Source organism: Tachyglossus aculeatus, chromosome 22, assembly GCF_015852505.1.
Source record: "Tachyglossus aculeatus isolate mTacAcu1 chromosome 22, mTacAcu1.pri, whole genome shotgun sequence".
Lineage (NCBI taxonomy): Eukaryota > Metazoa > Chordata > Mammalia > Monotremata > Tachyglossidae > Tachyglossus > Tachyglossus aculeatus.
The window spans coordinates 57,820,324-57,844,450 of record NC_052087.1 but is presented as its reverse complement, the minus strand read 5'-3'; the positions used below and the strand labels follow the sequence as shown (position 1 = coordinate 57,844,450).

Below are 24,127 nucleotides of genomic sequence, written 5' to 3'. Positions count from 1 at the left end.
CCTGGGCTTGAGAGTCAGAGGTCATGGGTTCTAATTCCAGCTTTGCCACATGTCTGCTGTGTGACCACTCTAAATACCATAATTATTAGGGTGTTGGGTGCTCTACTAATCACTGGGGTAGATACAAGCAGCAGCGTGGCTCAGTGGAAAAAGCATGGGTTTTGGAGTCAGAGATCATGGGTTCAAATCCTGGCTCTGCTAATTGCCAGCTGTGTGACTTTGGGCAAGTCATTTAACTTCTCTGTGCCTCAGTTACCTCATTTGTAAAATGGGGATTAATAATAATAATGGCATTTATTAAGCGCTTACTCTGTGCAAAGTGCTATTCTAAGCACTGCGGAGGTTACAAGGTGATCAGGTTGTCCCACGGGGGGCTCACAGTCTTAATCCCCATTTTACAGATGAGGGAACTGAGGCTCAGAGAAGTTAAGTGACTTGCCCAAAGTCACACAGCTGACAATTGGCAGAGCCAGGACTTGAACCCATGGCCTCTGACTCCGAAGCCCGAGCTCTTTCCACTGAGCCGCGCTGCTTCCACCGAGTGGGGGAAGCACTTACTAAGAAGCGCTTAGTACAGTGCTCTGCACACAGTAAGCGCTCAATAAATACGATTGAAGTGGGACAACCTGATCACCTTGTAACCTCCCCAGTGCTTAGAACAGTGCTTTGCACATAGTAAGCGCTTAATAAACGCCATCGTTATTATTATTATAGAAGCTAATCAGGTTGGCCACAGTTCCTGTTCTGCACAGGGCTCACATTCTTAATCCCCATTTTACAGATGAGGTGACTGAGGCCCAGAGAAGTGAAGTGACTTGCCTGAGGTCACGCAGCAGACAAGTCAGGGAGCCGGAATTAGAACTCAGGGCCTCCGGCTGCCAGGCCAGTGCTTCAGCCACCAGGCCATGCTACTTCTCACGCTGCGGGAAGTATTGCACTCCTGGGGGATTTGCTGTGTGACTTCGGGAAAACCACTTTCCTTCTCTGGACCTTTGTTTCCAGAATGGCGGTGGGGGGCTTCTCAAAGCGTCCTCCATCTGCCCGGGAGGTAGAGAGCTGGATTGAGTGTCTGTTGTGTGCAGACAAGTGCTTAGTACAGTGCTTTGCACACAGTAAGTACTCAATAAATATGATTGAATGAATGAATGAGCGAATGAATGAATGCAGAGCATTTATCATCATCATCATCATCATCATCAATCGTATTTATTGAGCGCTTACTATGTGCAGAGCACTGTACTAAGCACTTGGGAAGTACAAATTGGCAACATATAGAGACAGTCCCTACCCAACAGTGGGCTTATCGAGTGCTTACTGTGTGCAGAGCACTGTACTAAGCGCTTGGAAAGTCCAAGTTGGCAACGTATAGAGACGGTCCCTACCCAACAGTGGGCTCACAGTCTAGAAGGGGGAGACAGAGAACAAAACATATTAACAAAATAAAATAAATAGAATAAATATGTACAAGTAAAATAAATAGAGGATAGGAGAGGAAAGAAATGGGAGAGGAGAGAATAGGAGAAGGAAGAAATGGGAGAGGGGGAATGGGAGAGGAAAGGAGAGTGGGGGGGGACTGGGAGTTGGGGGGATGGGAGGGGGAGAAGGGAATCAATCAATCAATCAATCAATCAATCGTATTTATTGAGCGCTTACTGTGTGCAGAGCACTGGACTAAGCGCTTGGAAACTCCAAGTTGGCAACGTATAGAGACGGTCCCTACCCAACAGTGGGCTCACAGTCTAGAAGGGGGAGACAAAAAACAAAACATATTAACAAAATAAAATAAATAGAATAAATATGTACAAGTAAAATAAATAAATCAATAGAGGATAGGAGAGGAAAGAAATGGGAGAGGAGAGAATAGGAGAAGGAAGAAATGGGAGAGGGGGAATGGGAGAGGAAAGGAGAGTGGGGGGGACTGGGAGTTGGGGGGATGGGAGGGGGAGAAGGGAATCAATCAATCGATCAATCAATCATATTTATTGAGCGCTTACTGTGTGCAGAGCACTGTACTAAGCGCTTGGGAAGTACAAGTTGGCAAAATATAGAGCCAGTCCCTACCCAACAGTGGGCTCACAGTCTAAAAGGGAAGAAGGTAAGCACTTAGTACAGTGCTTTGCACAAAGTAAGCGCCCCATGATCACGACTGAAAGGGTTCACTGGGTGCCTACTTTGTGCAGAATGCTGTACTGAGCACCTAATATACTGTAGTGGGGGCAAAGCGCTGTACTGGAGGCTTACCGAATGCGGGGCACTGTGCTGGCCACCTACCTATCATGTGGCCCCATGGAGTTTATGAGGAAGTGTTGTGGGGGAGTTAATTACGTAGCCCAGGAGCCCGATAGTATAGACTGTGAGCGGACTGTTGGGTAGGGACCGTCTCTATATGTTGCCAACTTGTACTTCCCAAGCGCTTAGTACAGTGCTCTGCACACAGTAAGCGCTCAATAAATACGATTGATGATGATGATAGTATACCCGCGGGGGTACACATGATGTCTGCCCTCCTGCTGGGTATCCAGGCACAGTGTATACATGCATACACTTTTTATTGTTCTACAGTCCTCTCCCAAGCGCTTAGTACAGTCCCTGCTCAATAAATAATAATAATGATAATGATAGCATTTATTAAGCGCTTACTATGTGCTGTTCTAAGCGCTGGGATATGATGCAATGAATGGATGAAGGTTTGGATTGGAGGAAGTGGGCAGAAGCAGCTTGGCTTAGCGTAGGCCTATGTGGGACAGCCCTAGGTAGGATGCATGCCGCGTGTTCACACATGTGCGTGGCGTGTTCACACATGCAGGGAAGGACGTGGAAGGACACAACCCCCTGGTGCTACAGGACGAAGAGGCCCAAACTCCGGTGTCCATCTCCAAAACCCAGCAGGTCAGTCCCTTTTGGGGGTGGCGGTCCCAACGGGGGGGGGCGGGAAGGGGGAAGGGGTGGCCAGAAATGGCCTGACCCCCCACCCCCGGCCATCCCAATCAATCAATCAATCGTATTTATTGAGCGCTTACTATGTGCAGAGCACTGTACTAAGCGCTTGGGAAGTACAAATTGGCAACACGTAGAGACAGTCCCTACCCAACGGTGGGCTCACAGTCTAAAAGGGGGAGACAGAGAACAGAACCAAACAGACCAACAAAATAAAATAAATAGGATAGAAATGTACAAGTAAAATAAATAAATAAATAGAGTAATAAATATGTACAACCATATATACATATATACAGGTGCTGTGGGGAAGGGAAGGAGGTAAGATGGGGGGGATGGAGAGGGGGACGAGGGGGAGAGGAAGGAAGGGGCCGCTTGGGGTTTGAATTGTTCATTTGTGTTGCTGTCTGTCCCTGTCTGTCCCCTTTTAGACTGTGTGGGTAGAGACTGTCTCTATATGTTGCCAATTTGTCCTTCCCAAGCGCTTAGTACAGTGCTCTGCACACAGTAAGCGCTCAATAAATACGATTGATGATGATGATGATGTGGGCAGCTCACTGTGGGCCCCTTTTAGACCGTGAGCCCACTGTTGGGTAGGGACTGTCTCTATATGTTGCCAGTTTGTCCTTCCCAAGCGCTTAGTCCAGTGCTCTGCACACAGTAAGCGCTCAATAAATACGACTGATGATGACGATGATGTGGGCAGCTCACTGTGGACCCCTTTTAGACCGTGAGCCCACTGTTGGGGAGGGACTGTCTCTATATGTTGCCAATTTGTCCTTCCCAAGCGCTTAGTCCAGTGCTCTGCACACAGTAAGCGCTCAATAAATACGACTGATGATGACGATGATGTGGGCAGCTCACTGTGGGCAGAGAATGTCATTGTTGTATTGTAATAATGATAATAATGGTATTTTTTAAGCGCTTACTACGTGCCAGGCAGCACTGGGGTGGATACAAGCAAATCAATCAATCCATCAACCGTATTTATTGAGCGCTTCAGGATGGACACAGTCCCTGTCCCCCGTGGGGCTCACAGTCATCATCCCCGTGTTACGGATGAGGTCACGGAGCCGAAGAGAAGTGACTTAATAATGATGGCATTTATTAAGCACTTGCTATGTGCAAAGCACTGTTCTAAGCGCTGGGGTGTGTACAAAGCAATCAGGTTGTCCCACAGGGGGCTAACAGACTTAATCCCCATTTTACAGATGAGGTAACTGAGGCACAGAGAAGTGAAGTGAATATGTTGCCAATTTGTACTTCCCAAGCACTTAGTACAGTGCTCTGCACATAGTAAGCGCTCAATAAATACGATTGATGATGATGATGATGATGAAGTGACTTGCCCAAAGTCACACAGCTAAGTGGCAGAGCCGGGATTTGAACCCATGACCTCTGACTCCAAAGGCCGGGCTCTTTCCACTGAGCCACACTGCTTATCTATCTATCTATCTATCTATCTATCTATCTATCTATCTATCTATCTATGTAGCCCACTGTTGGGTAGGGACCATCTCTATATGTTGCCAACCTGCACTTCCCAAGTGCTTAGTCCAGTGCTCTGCACACAATAAGCGCTCAATAAATACGATTGAATGAATGAATGAATATGTATACATACGCATATTCATATATATGTTTGTATGTATTTATTACTCTCTTTCGTTTGTACATATTTATTCTATTTATTTTATTTGGTTAATATGTTTTGATTTGTTGTCCGTCTCCCCCTTCTAGACTGTGAGCCTGCTGTTGGGTAGGGACCGTCTCTCTATGTTGCCAACCTGTACTTCCCAAGCGCTTAGTCCAGTGCTCTGCACACAGTAAGCGCTCAATAAATACGATTGAATGAATGAATGAATATGTATACATACGCATATACATATATATGTTTGTACGTATTTATTACTCTCGTTTGTACATATTTATTCTATTTACTTTATTTGGCTAATATGTTTTGATTTGTTGTCCGTCTCCCCCTTCTAGACTGTGAGCCCACTGTCAGGTAAGGACCGTCTCTATATGTTGCCAACCTGTACTTCCCAAGCGCTTAATACAGTGCTCTGCACACAGTAAGCGCTCAATAAATGCAATTGAATGAATGAATGAATGAATAGTTGGCTTACTTATCCAAATGCTTAGTATAGTGCTCTGCACATAATAAGTGCTCAATAAATACCATTGAATTAATGAATTAAAGCCGTTATGATGTGGGGGGGAGGTGAAGGGGCTGTGGGGCAAAGGAGGAGAGGGGAGAGAGAAAAAGGAGGGAGGAAGGGGGAAGGAGAAGAATAGAGGAGAGAAGGACAGGGGAAAGAGGAGGGGAAAAGGGAAGAGGAGAGAAGGGGGCCGACATAGAAACAGAAGAAGCAGCCCCCAGAGTGGGGAGGGAGGGGAGGCAGAGCTTGGATTAGAACCCTGATAGTAATAATAATAATAAAAATAATAATAATAATAATAGTATTTGTTAAGCACTTACTATGAGCCAAGCGCTGTTCTAAGCCCCGGCATGGATTCACGGTAATCAGGTTGTCCCACTTGGGGCTCCCAGTCTCAATCCCCATTTTACAGATGAGGAAACTGAGGCCCAGAGAATAATAATAATAATAATGAGGGCACTTATTAAGCACTTACTATGCGCAAAGCAGTGTTCTAAGCGCTGGGGAGGTTACAAGGTGATCAGGTTGTCCCACGGGGGGCTCACAGACTTAACCCCCATTTTACAGATGAAGGAACTGAGGCCCAGAGAAGTGAAGTGGCTTGCCCAAGGTCACACAGCAGACAAGTGGCAGAGCCGGGATTAGAACCCTTGACCTCTGATTCCCAAGCCCGGGCTCTTGCCACTAAGCCAAGCTGCTTCTGCCCACTTCCTCCAATCCAAACCTTCATCCATTCATTGCATCGTATTTATTGAGCGCCTACTGTATGCAGAGAGCACTTTAATAATAATAATGATGATGATGATGATGATGACATTTATTAATCAATCAATCGTATTTATTGAGCACTTACTGTGTGCAGAGCACTGTACTAAGCGCTTGGGAAGTACAAGTTGGCAACATATAGAGACAGTCCCTACCCAACAGTGGGCTCACAAGCGCTTATTATGTGCAAAGCACTGTTCTGAGCGCTGGGGAGGTTACAAGGTAATCAGGTTGTCCCACGTGGGGCTCATAGTCTTCATCCCCATTTGACAGACGAGGGAACTGAGGCACAGAGAAGTGAAGTGACATGCCCAAAGTCACACAGCTGGCAGTTGGCGGAGCCGGGATTTGAACCCATGACCTCTGACTCCAAAGCCCGGGCTCTTTCCCACTGAGCCACGCTACTTCTGTACTAAGCGCTTGGGAGAGGACTGTAGAACAATAAACAGACACATTCCCTGCCCATAATGAGGTTACAGCCTGGGTGGGTTGGAGTGACCTGTCCTAGCCCAGGGACCCCTGACCACCCCCTCATGAGGGATGGGGCTGGGGGGAGAGGGGGACATTCATTCATTCAGTTGTATTTATTGAGCGCTTACTGTGTGCAGAGCACTGTACTAAGCACTTGGAAAGTATAATTCGACACTGGGGGGGCTGACATTCATTCTCCTTTCCTGACCTCTGGGCAACGCATCGCTCATGGCCGGTTTCTTTCATTGTCAGTCATTCGTATTTATTGAGCGCTTACAGTGTGCAGAACACTGTACTAAGCGCTTGGGAAAAGACAATAGAACAATAAACAGATACATTCCCTGACCACCACGAGTTTACCCCTAATCTGGTCTTTCCTTCCCAGATGGACTACAGGTTCTGCAATGGGACTGACCGGGCCAAGGCCACCCCCGCCCCTGAGGTGGCTAGGAAGGAGAGGTTAAAGGTCAGGGAAAGTTGGGGGGGGGCTGGAGGGAGGGGGCTTCTGGAGCCTGAGGGGGTGGGGGTGCGGGGCTGTGGGGAGGGGGCTTCTTGGGCCTGAAAGGGTGGGGGGTGCAGGGAAGTAGGGAGGGGGCTTCTAGGGCCTGAAAGTGTGGGGGCTGTGGGGCAGTGAGGAGGGGGCTTCTGGAGACTGAAATTGTGGGGGGTGCGGGACAGTGGGGAGGGGGCTTCTGCAGACTGAAAGTGTGGGGGGTGTGGGACAGTGGGGAGGGAGACTTCTGGGGCCTGAAAGTGTGGGGGGTGTGGGACAGTGGGGAGGGGGCTTCTGGAGCCTGAAAGTGTGGGGGGTGCAGGGAAGTGGGGAGGGGCTTCAGGAGCCTGAAAGTGCGGGGGATGCGGGACAGTGGGGAGGGAGACTTCTGGGGCCTGAAACTGTGGGGGCTGTGGGGCAGTGGGGAGGGGGCTTCTGGAGCCTGAAAGTATGGGGGCTGTGGGGCAGTGGGGAGGGGGCTTCTGGAGCCTGAAAGTGTGGGGGGTGCGGGACAGTGGGGAGGGGGCTTCTGCAGCCTGAAAGTGTGGGGGGTGTGGGACAGTGGGGAGGGAGACTTCTGGGGCCTGAAAGTGTGGGGGCTGGGGGGCAGTGGGGAGGGGGCTTCTGGAGCTTGAAAGTGTGGGGGGTGCGGGACAGTGGGGAGGGGGTTTCTGGAGCCTGAAAGTGTGGAGGGTACAGGACAGTGGGGAAGGGGTTACTGTGGTCTGAGGGTGTGGGACAGGGGGGAGGGAGACTTCTGGGGCCTGAAAGTGTGGGGGCTGTGGGGCAGTGGGGAGGGGACTTCTGGAGCCTGAAAGTGTGGGGGGGTGCGAACAGTGGGGAGGGGGCTTCTGTGGTCTGAGGGTGTGGGATAATGGGGAGGGAGACTTCTGGGGCCTGAAAGTGTGGGGGCTGTGGGGCAGTGGGGAGGGGGCTTCTGGAGCCTGAAAGTGTGGGGGCTGTGGGGCAGTGGGGAGGGGGCTTCTGGAGCTTGAAAGTGTAGGGGGTGCGGACAGTGAGGAGGGGGCTTCTGTGGCCTGAGGGTGTGGGACAGTGAGGAGGGAGACTTCTGGGGCCTGAAAGTGTGGGGGCTGTGGGGCAGTGGGGAGGGGGCTTCTGGAACCTGAAAGTGTTGGGGCTGTGGGGCAGTGGAGAGGGGGCTTCTGGAGCCTGAAAGCGTGGGGGATGTGGGGCAGTGAGGAGGGGGCTTCTGGAGCCTGAAAGTGTGGGGGGTGTGGACAGTTGGGAGGGGGCTACTGTGGTCTGATGGTATGGGACAGTGGGGAGGGAGACTTCTGGGGCCTGAAAGTGTGGGGGCTGTGGGACAGTGGGGAGGGGGCTTCTGGAACCTGAAAGTGTTGGAGCTGTGGGGCAGTGGGGAGGGGGCTTCTGGAGCTTGAAAGTGTGGGGGGTGCGGACAGTGGGGAGGGGGCTTCTGTGGCCTGAGGGTGTAGGACAGTGGTGAGGGAGACTTCTGGGGCCTGAAAGTGTGGGGGGTGCGGGACAGTGGGGAGGGGGCTTCTGGAACCTGAAAGTGTGGGGGGTGTGGGGCAGTGGGGAGGGGGCTTCTGGAGCCTGCAAGTGTGTGGGGGGGTGCGGACAGTGGGGAGGGGGCTTCTGTGGCCTGAGGGTGTGGGACAGTGGGAAGGGAGACTTCTGGGGCCTGAAAGTGTGGGGGCTGTGGGGCAGTGGGGAGGGGGCTTCTGGAGCCTGAAAGTGTGGGGGCTGTGGGGCAGTGGGGAGGGGGCTTCAGGGGCCTGAGGGGTTGGGGGATGCGGGGCCGTGGGTAGGGGTCGTGACTTGTCCGGTTCCAAGCAGGTACAGAAGCACAACTATCGTCAGGAGAAGAAGCGAGTGAGCAAACAGCTGGTCAGCGCCCTGCGGGACCCCAGTGTGGTCATCATGGCTGACTGGCTCAAGGTGGAACCTGTGGGAGACCCCGGCCCCCCATTCCCCACCCCGCTCTCTCCCGCTTCCTCCAGCCCCCTCCCCCTTTATAATAATAATAATATGATGGTGATGGTATTTGTTAAGCGCTTACTGCTACTACTAATAATGGCATTTATTAAGCGCTTATTATGTGCAAAGCACTGTTCTAAGCGCTGAGGAGGTTACAAGGTGATCAGGTTGTTCATTCATTCATTCAATCGTATTTATTAATAATAATAATAATGATGGCATTTATTACGCGCTTACTATGTGCAAAGAACGGTTCTCAGCGCTGGGGAGGTTACAATCAATCAATCAATCAGTCAATCATATTTATTGAGCGCTTACTGTGTGCAGAGTGCAAGGTGATCAGGTTGTCCCACAGGGGACTCACAGTCTTCATCCCCATTTTACAGATGAGGTCACTGAGGCCCAGAGCGCTTACTGTGTGCAAAGCACTGTACTAAGCGCTTGGCAACAACTCTGCACACAGTAAGTGCTCAATAAATACGATTGAATGAACGAACATAGAGACGATCCCTACCCAACAGTGGGCTCACAGTCTAGAAGGGGGAGACAGAGAACAAAACATATTAACAAAATAAAATAAATAGAATAAATATGTACAAATAAAATAAATAAATTTAAACCTTTAAATAAATAAAGGTTGTCCCACGGGGGGCTCACACTCTTCATCCCCACTTTACAGATGAGGTAACTGAGGCACAGAAAAGTTAAGTGACTTGCCCCAAGTCACCCAGCTGACAATTGGTGGAGCTGGGATTTGAACCCATGACCTCTGACTCCAAAGCCCGGGCTCTTTCCACTGCTACTATGTGCCAAGCACTGTTCTAACCACTGGGGTAGATATAATTCTAGACTGTGAGCCCATTGTTGGGTAGGGCCCGTCTCTATATGTTGCCGACTTGTATTTCCCAAGCGCTTAGTACAGTGCTCTGCACATAGTAAGCGCTCAATAAATACGGTTGAATGAATGAATGAAGGTCGTCAGGTTATCCTACATGGGGCCCACAGTCCGTTTTACAGATGAGGTGGCTGAGGCCCAGAGAAGTGAAGTGGCTTGCCTAAAGTCACACAGCAGCATGGCTCAGTGGAAAGAGCCCGGGCTTGGGAGTCAGAGGTCAGGGGTTCTAATCCCACTCCATCACACGTCTGCTGTGTGACCTGGGGCAAGTCACTTAACTTCTCTGAGCCTCAGTGACCTCATCTGTAAAATGGGGATGAAGACTGGGAGCCCCACGTGGGACAACCTGATCACCTTGTAACCTCCCCAGCGCTTAGAACAGTGCTTTGCACATAGTAAGTGCTTAACAAATGCTTTCATTATTATTATTAAATGGTGGAGCTGGGATTAGAACCCACGACCTGACCCCAAAGCCTGTGCTGTTGCTACTAGGCCACGCTGCTTTATCTCCCCTCCCCACTGCTGCTGGGGGAGTGAGGGGGGGCTGGGGATCCGAGGACCCCCGGGGAGAGGGAGAAGTGGGGTGACCCCTCAGCTGACCACTTCCTGGACAGTCTGTGGGTCTGACGGGCTCCTGCCATTCCCCTCTCGGACTCTCTCCGCCTGCCTCTCCCCTGTCCCCGATCTCTGTTCTCTGTGGCTATCTCTCCCCCTTTCCCCTGTCTCCTTTTCTCTGATTCTCTGTGGCCGTCTCTCCCCCTTTCCCCTGTCTCGTTATCTCTGGTTCTCTGTGGCCGTCTCTCCCTCTTCTCCCCTGCCTCTCCATCTCTGATTCTCTGTGGCGGTCTCTCCCCCTTTGCTGGTCTCCCCGTCTCTGATTCTCCGCTGCTATCTCTCCACCTTTCCCCTGCCTCCTTATCTCTGATTCTCTGCGGCCGTCTCTCCCCCTTTCCTCTGCCTCCTTATCTCTGATTCTCTGCGGCCGTCTCCCCCCCCCCCCCCCTTTGCTGGTCTCCCCTTCTCTGATTCTCCGCTGCTGTCTCTCCACTTTTCCCCTGTCTCTTTATCTCTGATTCTCTGTGTCCATCTCTCCCCCTTTCCCCTGTCTCCTTATCTCTGATTCTCTGTGCCCGTCTCTCCCTCCTCTCCATCTCTGATTATCTGCTGCTGTCTCTCCCCCTTTCCCCTGTCTCCTTATCTCTGATTCTCTGCGGCCGTCTCTCCCCCCTTCCCCTGTCTCCTTATCTGATTCTCTGCGGCCGTCTCTCCCCCCTCTCCCCTGCCTCTCCATCTCTGATTCTCTGTGGCGGCCTCTCCCCCTTTGCTGGTCTCCCCGTCTCTGATTCTCCGCGGCTGTCTCTCCCCCTTTCCCCTGTCTCCTTATCTCTGATTCTCTGCGGCCTCTCCCCGCCCCCCCTTTCCCCTGTCTCCTTATCTCTGATTCTCTGCGGCCGTCTCTCCCCCTTTCCCCTGTCTCCTTATCTCTGATTCTCTGCTGCCGTCTCTCCCCCCTTTCCCCCGCCTCTCCATCTCTGATGCTCTGTGGCGTTCTCTCCCCCTTTACTGGTCTCCCCATCTCTGATTCTCCACCGCATTATCTCCCCCTTTCCCCTGTCTCCTTATCTCTGATTCTCTGCAGCCTCTCCCCTCCTTTCCCCTGTCTCCTCATCTCTGATTCTCTGTGGCCATCTCTTCCCCCTCTCCCCTGCCTCTCCATCTCTGATTCTCTGTGGCGGTCTCTCCCCCTTTGCTGGGTCTCCCCATCTCTGATTCTCTGCGGCTGTCTCTCTCCCTTTCCCCTGTCTCCTCATCTCTGATTCTCTGTGGCCATCTCTTCCCCCTCTCCCCTGCCTCTCCATCTCTGATTCTCTGTGGCGGTCTCTCCCCCTTTGCTGGGTCTCCCCATCTCTGATTCTCTGCGGCTATCTCTCCCCCTTTCCCCTGTCTCCTTATCTCTGATTCTCTGCAGCCGTCTCTCCCCCCCTCCCCGGCCTCTCCATCTCTGATTCTCTGTGGTGGTCTCTCCCCCTTTGCTGGGTCTCCCCATCTCTGATTCTCTGCTGCCGTCTCTCCCCCCCCACCTCCCCTGCCGCTCCATCTCTGATTCTCTGCGGCTGTCTCTCCCCCTTTCCCGTCTCCTTATCTCTCATTCTCTGTGGCTGTCTCTCCCCCTTTCCCCTGTCTCCTTATCTCTGATTCTCTGTGGCCATCTCTCCCCTGCCTCTCCATCTCTGATTCTCTGTGGCGGTCTCTCCCCCTTTGCTGGGTCTCCCCATCTCTGATTCTCTGTGGCCATCTTTCCCCCCCCCTCCCCTGCCTCTCCATTTCTTATTCTCTGTGGCGATCTCTCCCCCTTTGCTGGGTCTCCCCCTCTTTCATTCTCTGTGGCTGTCTCTCCCTCTTTCCCCGTCTCCTTATCTCTGATTCTCTGGGGCCGTCTCTCCCTCCTCTCCCCTGCCTCTCCATCTCTGATTCTCTGTGGCTGTCTCTTCCCCTTTGCTGGTCTCCCCATCTCTGATTCCCTGCAGCTGTCTCTCCCCCTTTCCCCTGTCTCCTTATCTCTGATTCTCTGCGGCCTCTCCCCACCTTTCCCCTGTCTCCTTATCTCTGATTCTCTGTGGCCATCTCTCCCCCCTCTCCCCTGCCTCTCCATCTCTGATTCTCTGTGGCGGTCTCTCCCCCTTTGTTGGGTCTCCCCATCTCTAATTCTCCGTGGCTGTCTCGCCCCCTTTCCCCTGTCTCCTTATCTCTGATTCTCTGTGGCCATCTCTCCCCTGCCTCTCCCCCTCTGATTCTCTGTGGCAGTCTCTCCCCCTTTGCTGGGTCTCCCCATCTCTGATTCTCCGTGGCTGTCTCTCCCTCTTTCCCCTGCTTCCTTATCTCTGATTCTCCGTGGCTGTCTCTCCCCCTTTCCCCTGTCTCCTTATCTCTGATTCTCTGTGGCCATCTCTCCCCTGCCTCTCTCCCTCTGATTCTCTGTGGCAGTCTCTCCCCCTTTGCTGGGTCTCCCCATCTCTGATTCTCCGTGGCTGTCTCTCCCCCTTTCCCCTGTCTCCTTATCTCTGATTCTCTGTGGCCGTCTCTCCCCCCTCTCCCCTGCCTCTCCATCTCTGATTCTCTGCGGCGGTCTCTCCCCCTTTCCCGTCTCCTTATCTCTTATTCTCCGTGGCCATCTCTCCCCCTTTCCCCTGTCTCTTTATCTCTGATTCTCTGCGGCCGTCTCTCCCTCCTCTCCCCTGCCTCTCCATCTCTGATTCTCTGTAGCGGTCTCTCCCCCTTTGCTGGTCTCCCCATCTCTGATTCTACACCACATTCTCTCCCCCTTTCCCCTGTCTCCTTATCTCTGATGCTCTGTGGCTGTCTCTCCCCCTTTCACCTGTCTCCTTATCTCTGATTCTCTGCTGCCGTCTCTCCCCCCTCTCCCCTGCCTCTTCATCTCTGATGCTCTGTGGCGGTCTCTCCCTCTTTGCTGGTCTCCCCATCTCTGATTCTCCACCGCATTCTCTCCCCCGTTTCCCCTGTCTCCTTATCTCTGATTCTCCGCGGCTGTCTCTCCCCCATTCCCCTGTCTCCTTATCTCTGATTCTCTGTGGCCATCTCTCCCCTGCCTCTCCCCCTCTGATTCTCTGTGGCGGTCTCTCCCCCTTTGTTGGGTCTCCCCACCTCTGATTCTCCGTGGCTGTCTCTCCCTCTTCCCCCGTCTCCTTATCTCTGATTCTCTGCTGCCGTCTCTCCCCCTCTCCCCTGCCTCTCCATCTCTGATTCTCTGCTGCTGTGTCTCCCCCTTTCCCGTCTCGTTATCTCTTATTCTCTGCTGCTGTCTCTCCCCCTTTCCCCTGTCTCCTTATCTCTGATTCTCTGTGGCCATCTCTCCCCTGCCTCTCCATCTCTGATTCTCTGTGGCGGTCTCTCCCACTTTGCTGGCCTCCCCGTCTCTCATTCTCCTTGGCTGTCTCTCCTTCTTTCCCCTGTCTCCTTATCTCTGATTCTCTGCGGCCATCTCTCCCCCCTCTCCCCTGCCTCTCCATCTCTAATTCTCTGTGGCTGTCTCTCCCCCTTTCCCATGTCTCCATCTCTGATTCTCCGTGGCTGTCTCTCCCTCTTTCCCCTGTCTCCTTATCTCTGATTCTCTGCAGCCATCTCTCCCCCCTCTCCCCTGCCTCTCCATCTCTGATTCTCTGTGGAGGTCTCTCCCACTTTGCTGGCCTCCCTTTCTCTCATTCTCCACTGCTATCTCTCCCTCTTTCCCCCGTCTCCTTATCTCTGATTCTCTGCGGCCGTCTCTCCCCCCCATCCCCTGCCTCTCCATCTCTGATTCTCTGCGGCCTTCTCTCCCCCTTGCTGGCCTCTGATTATCCGCGGGTGCCTCCCCAACTCTGCCGGCCTCTCCATCTCGCCTCGCCTCTGTCTCTCCCTGCGTCCATCCATGTGGCGACCACCTTTCCCACTGCCCGGCCCCTGGTGTGACCCCCTCTCTTCCCGCAGATCCGGGGGGCCCTGAAGAGCTGGTGCCGTCTGTGGTGCGTGTTGAAGCCGGGCGCGTTGTTGCTGTACAAGACCCCCAAGATGGACCACTGGGTGGGGACCGTCCTGCTGCACTCGTGCGAGCTCATCGAACGTCCATCCAAGAAGGACGGCGTCTGCTTCAAGCTCTTCCACCCGCTTGACCAGTCCATCTGGGCCGTCAAGGTGCTTATTCTATTTATTTTGTTAATGATTCATTCATTCACTCGTATGTATTGAGCGCTTACTGTGTGCAGAGCACTGGACTAATCAATCAATCAATCAATCATATTTATTGAGCGCTTACTGTGTGCAGAGCACTGGACTAAGCGCTTGGGAAGTCCAAGTTGGCAACATCTAGAGACGGTCCCTACCCAACAATCAATCAATTGTATTTATTGAGCGCTTACTGTGTGCAGAGCACTGGACTAAGCGCTTGGGAAGTACAAGTTGGCAACATATAGAGACGGTCCCTACCCAACAGTGGGCTCACAGTCTAGAAGGAGGAGACGGAGAACAAAACCAAACATATTAACGAAATAAAATAAATAGAATAGATATGTACAGGTAAAATAAATAAATAGAGTAATAAATGTGTACAAACATATATACAGATATACAGGTGCTGTGGGGAAGGGAAGGAGGTAAGGTATGTACAACTGTGAGCCAACAGCGGGCTCACAGTCTAGAAGGGGGAGACAGAGAACAAAACAAAGCATATTAACAAAATAAAATAAAATAAAATAAAATTCTACCCAACAGTGGGCTCACAGTCTAGAAGGGGGAGAGAGAGAACAAAACAAAACACATTAACAAAATAAAATAAAATAAAATAAAATTCTACCCAACAGTGGGCTCACAGTCTAGAAGGGGGAGACAGAGAACAAAACAAAGCATATTAACAAAATAAAATAAAATAAAATAAAATTCTACCCAACAGTGGGCTCACAGTCTAGAAGAGGGAGACAGAGAACAAAACGAAGCATATTAACAAAATAAAATAAAATAAAATAAAATAAAATTCTACCCAACAGTGGGCTCACAGTCTAGAAGGGGGAGACAGGGAACAAAACAAAACATATTAACAAAATAAAATAAAATAAAATTCTACCCAACAGTGGGCTCACAGTCTAGAAGGGGGAGACAGAGAACAAAGCAAAGCATATTAACAAAATAAAATAAAATAAAATAAAATAAAATTCTACCCAACAGTGGGCTCACAGTCTAGAAGGGGGAGACAGAGAACAAAACAAAACATATTAACAAAATAAAATAAAATAAAATAAAATTCTACCCAACAGTGGGCTCACAGTCTAGAAGGGGGAGACAGAGAACAAAGCAAAGCATATTAACAAAATAAAATAAAATAAAATAAAATTCTACCCAACAGTGGGCTCACAGTCTAGAAGGGGGAGACAGAGAACAAAACAAAACATATTAACAAAATAAAATAAAATAAAATAAAATTCTACCCAACAGTGGGCTCACAGTCTAGAAGGGGGAGACAGAGAACAAAACAAAGCATATTAACAAAATAAAATAAAATAAAATAAAATTCTACCCAACAGTGGGCTCACAGTCTAGAAGGGGGAGACAGGGAACAAAACAAAACATATTAACAAAATAAAATAAAATAAAATTCTACCCAACAGTGGGCTCACAGTCTAGAAGGGGGAGACAGAGAACAAAGCAAAGCATATTAACAAAATAAAATAAAATAAAATAAAATAAAATTCTACCCAACAGTGGGCTCACAGTCTAGAAGGGGGAGACAGAGAACAAAACAAAACATATTAACAAAATAAAACAAAATAAAATAAAATTCTACCCAACAGTGGGCTCACAGTCTAGAAGGGGGAGACAGAGAACAAAACAAAACATATTAACAAAATAAAACAAAATAAAATAAAATTCTACCCAACAGCGGGCTCACAGTCTAGAATTTCATTTTATTTTATTTTGTCAATATGTTTTGTTTTGTTCTCTGTCTCCCCCTTCTAGACTGTGAGCCCACTGCTGGGTAGGGACCGTCTCTATATGTTGCCAACTTGGACTTTCCAAGCGCTTAGTACAGTGCTCTGCACACAGTAAGCGCTCAATAAATACGATTGATTGAATGAATGAATGAATCGAAGGGGGAGGGAGAATGATGTGCGTCTAGCTTTATTTCTATTTATTCTGATGACTTGACGCCCGTCTGCAAGTTTTGTTTTGTCATCTGCCTCCCCCTTCTAGACTGTGAGCCCACTGTTGGGTAGGACCATCTCTATATGTTGCCGACTTGGACTTCCCAAGCGCTTAGTACAGTGCTCTGCACACAGTAAGCACTCAATAAATACGATTGAATGAATGAATGACCCCGGGGCGGCCGGCCGGCTGACCGATGGACGGATGGACGGGGAGCACGCGCCGGGCTGCATGTGCCCCTGCACCTTGCATTCAATCAGACTTTTTGAGCGCTTACTGTGTGCAGCGCACTGTACTAAGCGCTTGGAAGAGGACACTGTATCATCAGACTCATTCCCTGACCACAGGGAGCTCACAATTGAGCGCTTACTGTGTGCAGAGCACTGTACTAAGCGCTTGGAAGAGGACCCTATATCATCGAACTCATTCCCTACCCACAAGGAGCTCCAGTAGAGCGCCTACTGTGTGCAGAGCACTGTACTAAGCGCTTGGAAGAGGACACTATAATATCAGATACATTCCCTGCCCACAGCGAGTTCACAGTTGAGTGTTTATTGTGTGCAAAGCACTGTACTAAGCGCTTGGAAGAGGACACTATATCATCAGACTCATTCCCTACCCACAAGGAGCTCCAGTAGAGCGCTTACTGTGTGCACAGCACTGTACTAAGCGCTTGCAAGAGGACACTATATCATCAGACTCATTCGCTGCCCACAAGGAGCTCACAGTTGAGCGCTTCTGTGTGCAGAGCACTATACTAAGCGCTCCAATAGAGATGGCAGTGGTGCTCAGTGGAAAGAGCCCGGGCTCTGTAGTCAGAGGTCATGGGTTCTAATCCCGGCTCCACCACATGTCTGCTGTGTGACCTTGGGCAAGTCACTTGATTTCTCTGAGCCTCAGTTCTCTCAACTGTAAAATGGGAATTAAGACTGTGAGCCCCACGTGGGACAACCTGATCACCTTGTATTCCCCCAGCGCTTAGAACAGTGCTTGGCACATAGTAAGCGCTTAACAAATGCCATTATTATTATTATTATTATTATTTTATTATTATTCAGGGAGGACACTATATCATCAGACACATTTCCTGCCCACAAGGAGCTCACAGTTGAGCATTTACTGTGTACAGAGCACTGTACTAAGCGCTTGGGAAAGGACAATATAGCATCACATTCCCTGCCCACAGCGAGCTCACAGGTTCATTCATTCATTCATTCAATCGTATTTATTGAGCGCTTACTGTGTGCAGAGCACTGTACTAAGCGCTTGGGAAGTCCAAGTTGGCAACATATAGAGACGGTCCCTACCCAACAGCGGGCTCGCAGTCTAGAAGGGGGAGACAGGTGAGCATTTACTGTGTGCAAAGCACTGTACTAAGCGCTTGGAAGAGGACATTGTATCATCAGACTCATTCCCTGCCCACAAGGAGCTCCAGTTGAGCGCTTCTGTGTGCAGAGCACTGTACTAAGCCCTTGGGGAAGTATAATACAACACCAAACAGTGACATTCATTCATTCATTCATTCGATCGTATTTATTGAGCACTTACTGTGTGCAGAGCACTGGACTAAGCGCTTGGGGAAGTATAATACAACAACAAACAGTGACATTCATTCATTCATTCATTCAATCGTATTTATTGAGCGCTTACTGTGTGCAGGGCACTGTACTAAGCGCTTGGGAAGTCCAAGTTGGCAACATATAGAGACGGTCCCTACCCAACAGCGGGCTCGCAGTCTAGAAGGGGGAGACAGGTGTGCATTTACTGTGTGCAAAGCACTGTACTAAGCGCTTGGAAGAGGACACTATATCATCAGACTCATTTCCTGCCCACAAGGAGCTCCTGTTGAGCGCTTCTGTGTGCAGAGCACTGTACTAAGCCCTTGGGGAAGTATAATACAACACCAAACAGTGACATTCATTCATTCATTCATTCATTCGATCGTATTTATTGAGCGCTTACTGTGTGCAGAGCACTGGACTAAGCGCTTGGGGAAGTATAATACAACAACAAACAGTGACATTCATTCATTCATTTATTCAATCGTATTTATTGAGCGCTTACTGTGTGCAGAGCACTGGACTAAGCGCTTGGGAAGTCCGAGTTGGCAACATATAGAGACGGTCCCTACCCAACAGCGGGCTCGCAGTCTAGAAGGGGGAGACAGGTGAGCGTTTACTGTGCGCAAAGCACTGTACTAAGCGCTTGGAAGAGGACACTATATCATCAGACTCATTCCCTGCCCACAAGGAGCTCCTGTTGAGCGCTTCTGTGTGCAGAGCACTGTACTAAGCCCTTGGGGAAGTATAATACAACACCAAACAGTGACATTCATTCATTCATTCATTCGATCGTATTTATTGAGCGCTTACTGTGTGCAGAGCACTGGACTAAGCGCTTGGGAAGTCCGAGTTGGCAACATATAGAGACGGTCCCTACCCAACAGCGGGCTCACAGTCTAGAAAGGGGAGACAGGTGAGCGTTTACTGTGCGCAAAGCACTGTACTAAGCGCTTGGAAGAGGACACTATATCATCAGACTCATTCCCTGCCCACAAGGAGCTCCAGTTGATCGCAGAGCACTGTACTAAGCCCTTGGGGAAGTATAATACAACAACAAACAGTAACATTCATTCATTCAATCGTATTTATTGAGCGCTTACTGTGTGCAGAGCACTGTACTAAGCGCTTGGGAAGTCCGAGTTGGCAACATATAGAGACCCAACAGTGGGCTCACAGTCTATAAGCTGCAGGGCACATTCCTGCCCTCAACACGCTTGTCTCCCCCTTCTCGACTGTGAGCCCGTTGTTGGGTAGGGACCGTCTCTCTATGTTGCCGACTTGGACTTCCCAAGCGCTTACCACAGTGCTCTGCACACAGTAAGCGCTCAATAAATAGACTGAACGAACGAATGAAATGAATAGAGAGGGGCTGACAGACATGGATACGGATAAATAAAGCTAGAGATGTGGACGTAAGCGCCGTGGGGCGGAAGACCAAAGGGAGCGAGTCGGGGTTGCGTCTTTATGTACTTGTGTCTGTACCTGTGTACGTGTTTGTGTGTACTTGTGGGGGTGTGTGTTGGGGGAAGAGAGCGGTCCATGATTCAGTCATCGCCGTCCTTTCCAATCAATCAATCAATCAATCGTACTTATTGAGCGCTTACTGTGTGCAGAGCACTGGACTAAGCACTTCGGAAGTCCAAGTTGGCAACATCTAGAGACATTCCCTACGCAACAGTGGGCTCACAGTCTCCCAACCCGGGACTGGGAAAAGCGCATCCCTCAGCGTGGCTCAGTGGAAAGAGCCCGGGCTTTGGAGTCAGAGGTCGTGGGTTCCAATCCCGGCTCTGCCACTTATCAATCAATCAATCAATCAATCAATCAATCAATCGTATTTATTGAGCGCTTACTGTGTGCAGAGCACTGGACTAAGCGCTTGGGAAGTCCAAGTTGGCAACATCTAGAGACATTCCCTACGCAACAGTGGGCTCACAGTCTCCCAACCCGGGACTGGGAAAAGCGCATCCCTCAGCGTGGCTCAGTGGAAGGAGCCCGGGCTTTGGAGTCAGAGGTCGTGGGTTCCAATCCCAGCTCTGCCACTTATCAATCAATCAATCAATCAATCGTATTTATTGAGCGCTTACTGTGTGCAGAGCACTGGACTAAACGCTTGGGAAGTCCAAGTTGGCAACATCTAGAGACGGTCCCTACCCAACAGTGGGCTCACGGTCTCCCAACCCGGGACTGGGAAAAGCGCATCCCTCAGCATGGCTCAGTGGAAAGAGCCCGGGCTTTGGAGTCAGAGGTCGTGGGTTCCAATCCCGGCTCTGCCACTTATCAATCAATCAATCAATCGTATTTATTGAGCGCTTACTGTGTGCAGAGCACTGGACTGAGCGCTTGGGAAGTACAAGTCGGCAACACATAGAGATGGTCCCTACCCAACAGTGGGCTCACAGTCTAATAATAATGGCATTTGTTAAGCGCTTACTATGTGCAGAGCACTGTTCTAAGCGCCGAGGGGGAATACAAGGTGATCAAGTTGTCCCATGTGGGGCTCACAGTCTTAATCCACATTTTACAGATGAGGTAACTGAGGCTCAGAGAAGTTAATAATAATAATAATGTTGGCATTTGTTTAGCGCTTGCTATGTGCAGAGTACTGTTCTAAGCGCCGAGGGGGAATACAAGGTGATCAAGTTGTCCCACGTGGGGCTCACAGTCTTAATCCCCATTTTACAGATGAGGGAACTGAGGCTCAGAGAAGTTAATAATAATAATAATGTTGGCATTTGTTTAGCGCTTGCTATGTGCAGAGCACTGTTCTAAGCGTTGAGGGGGAATACAAGGTGATCAAGTTGTCCCACGTGGGGCTCACAGTCTTCATCCCCATTTTACAGATGAGGTAACTGAGGCTCAGAGAAGTTAATAATAATAATAATGTTGGCATTTGTTAAGCACTTACTATGTGCAGAGCATTGTTCTAAGCTCTGAGGGGGAATACAAGGTGATCAAGTTGTCCCACGTGGGCTCACAGTCTTAATCCCCATTTTACAGATGAGGTAACTGAGGCTCAGAGAAGTTAAGTGACTTACCCAAGGTCACACAGCAGATGTGGTGGAGTTGGGATTCGAACCCATGACCTCTGCCTCCAAAGCCCGTGCTCTTTCCACTGAGCCACGCTGCTTCTCTGTCACTTGTCAGCTGTGTGACTTTGGGCAAGTCACTTCACTTCTCCGTGCCTCAGTTCCCTCATCTGTAAATGGGGATGAAGACTGTGAGCCCCCCGCGGGACAACCTGCTCACCTTGTATCTCCCCCAGCGCTTAGAACGGTGCTTTGCACATAGTAAGCACTTAATAAATGCCATTAAAAAATAAAAAGTCATAGGTTCAAACCCCGGCTCTGCCAATTGTCGGCTGTGTGACTTTGGGCAAGTCACTTCATCATCATCAATCGTATTTATTGAGCGCTTACTATGTGCAGAGCACTGTACTAAGCGCTTGGGAAGTACAAATTGGCAACATATAGAGACAGTCCCTACCCAACAGTGGGCTCACAGTCTGGGCCTCAGTTACCTCACCTGGGAAAATGGGGATTAAGAGTGTGAGCCCCGCCGTGGGACAACCTGATCACCTTGTAACCTCCCCAGCGCTTAGAACAGTGCTTTGCACATAGTAAGCGCTTAATAAATGCCATCGTTATTATTATTATCCCAGACACGGGAAGCTTCAAAATCCTCTCTCCTTCCTTCCTCATCTTCCCTTCCCCTGCCTGTGCTTTGCACATAGTAAGCGCTTAATAAATGCCATCATTATTATTATTATTATTATTATCCCCGACATGGGAAGCTTCAAAATCCTCTCTCCTTCCTTCCTCATCTTCCCTTCCCCTGCCTGTTGTCTCTCCGTCTCTGTGTCTCTCCTCTTCCCTCCTTTTCTCTTCCTTGCTCCCACAGGGCCCGGAGGGGGAGAACGTGGGATCCATCACCCAGCCGCTCCCTGGCAGCCACCTCATCTTCCGGGCCTCCGAGTCCGACGGTGAGAGAGCCGCGGGCTCCAGTGAACTGGACACCCATCAATCAATCAATCAATCAATCAATCAATCGCCATCCCCGCTAGGGTCCGGGGCTGCCCAGGAGCCCGGCCGGAGGGGACGATCGGGGCAGGAGGGGGGTCTTCATTGCTGTCGCCCGGTCCCGGAGGGAAGCGGAAAGCAGAACTCCCAGGGCCGCGATGCATGTGGACTCCCCATTCCCGATGTCCTAATGGTCGCTACAGAGGAATCTGCCCCATCCCGGTGTCCTAGCAGTCATCGCAGGGGAATCTGCCCCATCCCAGTGTCCTAGCGGTCATCACAGAGGAATATGTCCCATCCCAGTGTCCTAGCAGTCATCACAGGGGAATATGTCCCATCCTAGTGTCCTAGCAGTCATCGCAGTGGAATCTGCCCCATCCCAGTGTCCTAGCGGTTATCTCACAGGGATCTGCCCCATCCTGGTGTCCTAGCGGTCATCGCAGAGGAATATGTCCCATCCTGGTGTCCTAGCCGTCATTGCAGAGGAATATGCCCCATCCTGGTGTCCTAGCAGTCATCGCAGAGGAATATGTCCCATCCCAGTGTCCTAGCGGTCATCACAGGGGAATATGTCCCATCCCAGTGTCCTAGCAGTCATCGCAGTGGAATCTGCCCCATCCCAGTGTCCTAGCAGTCATCTCAGAGGATCTGCCCCATCCCGGTGTCCTAGCGGTCATCGCAGGGGAATATGTCCCATCCCAGTGTCCTAGCGGTCATCACAGGGGAATATGTCCCATCCCAGTGTCCTAGCGGTTGTTGCAGAGGAATATGTCCCATCCCAGTGTCCTAGCGGTCATCGCAGAGGAATATGTCCCATCCCAGTTTCCTAGCGGTCATCGCAGAGGAATATGTCCCATCCCAGTGTCCTAGCAGTCATCTCAGAGGGATCTGCCCCATCCTGGTGTCCTAGCAGTCATCACAGAGGAATATGTCCCACCCCAGTGTCCTAGCAGTCATCGCAGAGGAATATGTCCCATCCCAGTGTCCTAGCGGTCATTGCAGAGGAATATGTCCCATCCCAGTGTCCTAGCAGTCATCTCAGAGGGATCTGCCCCATCCTGGTGTCTTAGCGGTCATCGCAGAGGAATATGTCCCATCCCAGTGTCCTAGTGATCATCTCAGAGGAATCTGCCCCATCCCAGTGTCCTAGCAGTCATCTCAGAGGAATCTGCCCCATCCTGGTGTCCTAGCAGTCATCTCAGAGGGATCTGCCCCATCCTGGTGTCCTAGCAGTCATCGCAGAGGAATATGTCCCATCCCAGTGTCCTAGCGGTCATCGCAGAGGAATATGTCCCATCCCAGTGTCCTAGCAGTCATTGCAGTGGAATCTGCCCCATCCCAGTGTCCTAGCAGTCATCTCAGAGGAATCTGCCCCATCCTGGTGTCCTAGAGGTCATTGCAGAGGAATATGTCCCATCCCAGTGTCCTAGCAGTCATCGCAGAGGAATCTGCCCCATCCCAGTGTCCTAGCAGTCATCTCAGAGGGATCTGCCCCATCCTGGTGTCCTAGCAGTCATCTCAGAGGGATCTGCCCCATCCTGGTGTCCTAGCAGTCATCTCAGAGGGATCTGCCCCATCCTGGTGTCCTAGCAGTCATCGCAGAGGAATATGTCCCATCCCAGTGTCCTAGCAGTCATCTCAGAGGGATCTGCCCCATCCTGGTGTCCTAGCAGTCATTGCAGAGGAATATGTCCCATCCTGGTGTCCTAGAGGTCATTGCAGAGGAATATGTCCCATCCCAGTGTCCTAGCAGTCATCGCAGCGGAATCTGCCCCATCCCAGTGTCCTAGCAGTCATCTCAGAGGGATCTGCCCCATCCTGGTGTCTTAGCAGTCATCGCAGAGGAATATGTCCCATCCCAGGGTCCTAGTGGTCATCGCAGAGGAATATATCCCATCCCAGTGTCCTAGTGATCATCGCAGAGGAATATGTCCCATCCCAGGGTCCTAGTGGTCATCGCAGAGGAATATGTCCCATCCCAGTGTCCTAGTGGTTATCTCAGAGGAATCTGCCCCATCCCAGTGTCCTAGCAGTTATCTCAGAGGGATCTGTCCCATCCTGGTGTCCTAGCAGTCATCGCAGAGGAATATGTCCCATCCCAGTGTCCTAGCAGTCATCTCAGAGGGATCTGCCCATCCTGGTGTCCTAGCGGTCATTGCAGAGGAATATGTCTCATC

The 24,127-nt window shown here is 50.6% G+C and overlaps 1 protein-coding gene across 4 annotated transcripts in view; it reads left to right on the top strand.

Moving 5' to 3' along the window:
* Positions 1–24,127, top strand: part of OSBPL5 (oxysterol binding protein like 5) — a 91,271-nt gene that overhangs the window by 3,269 nt on the left and 63,875 nt on the right. For 3 of the 4 annotated variants that reach the window (XM_038764561.1, XM_038764563.1, XM_038764564.1), the window contains exons 2-6: positions 2,807–2,889; positions 6,721–6,801; positions 8,647–8,748; positions 14,168–14,371; positions 21,832–21,913. In XM_038764561.1, coding sequence (XP_038620489.1) covers positions 2,807–2,889; positions 6,721–6,801; positions 8,647–8,748; positions 14,168–14,371; positions 21,832–21,913 — 552 coding nt within the window. The remainder of the gene's footprint in view (positions 1–2,806; positions 2,890–6,720; positions 6,802–8,646; positions 8,749–14,167; positions 14,372–21,831; positions 21,914–24,127) is intronic. The other variant, XM_038764562.1, reaches the window with a different exon arrangement.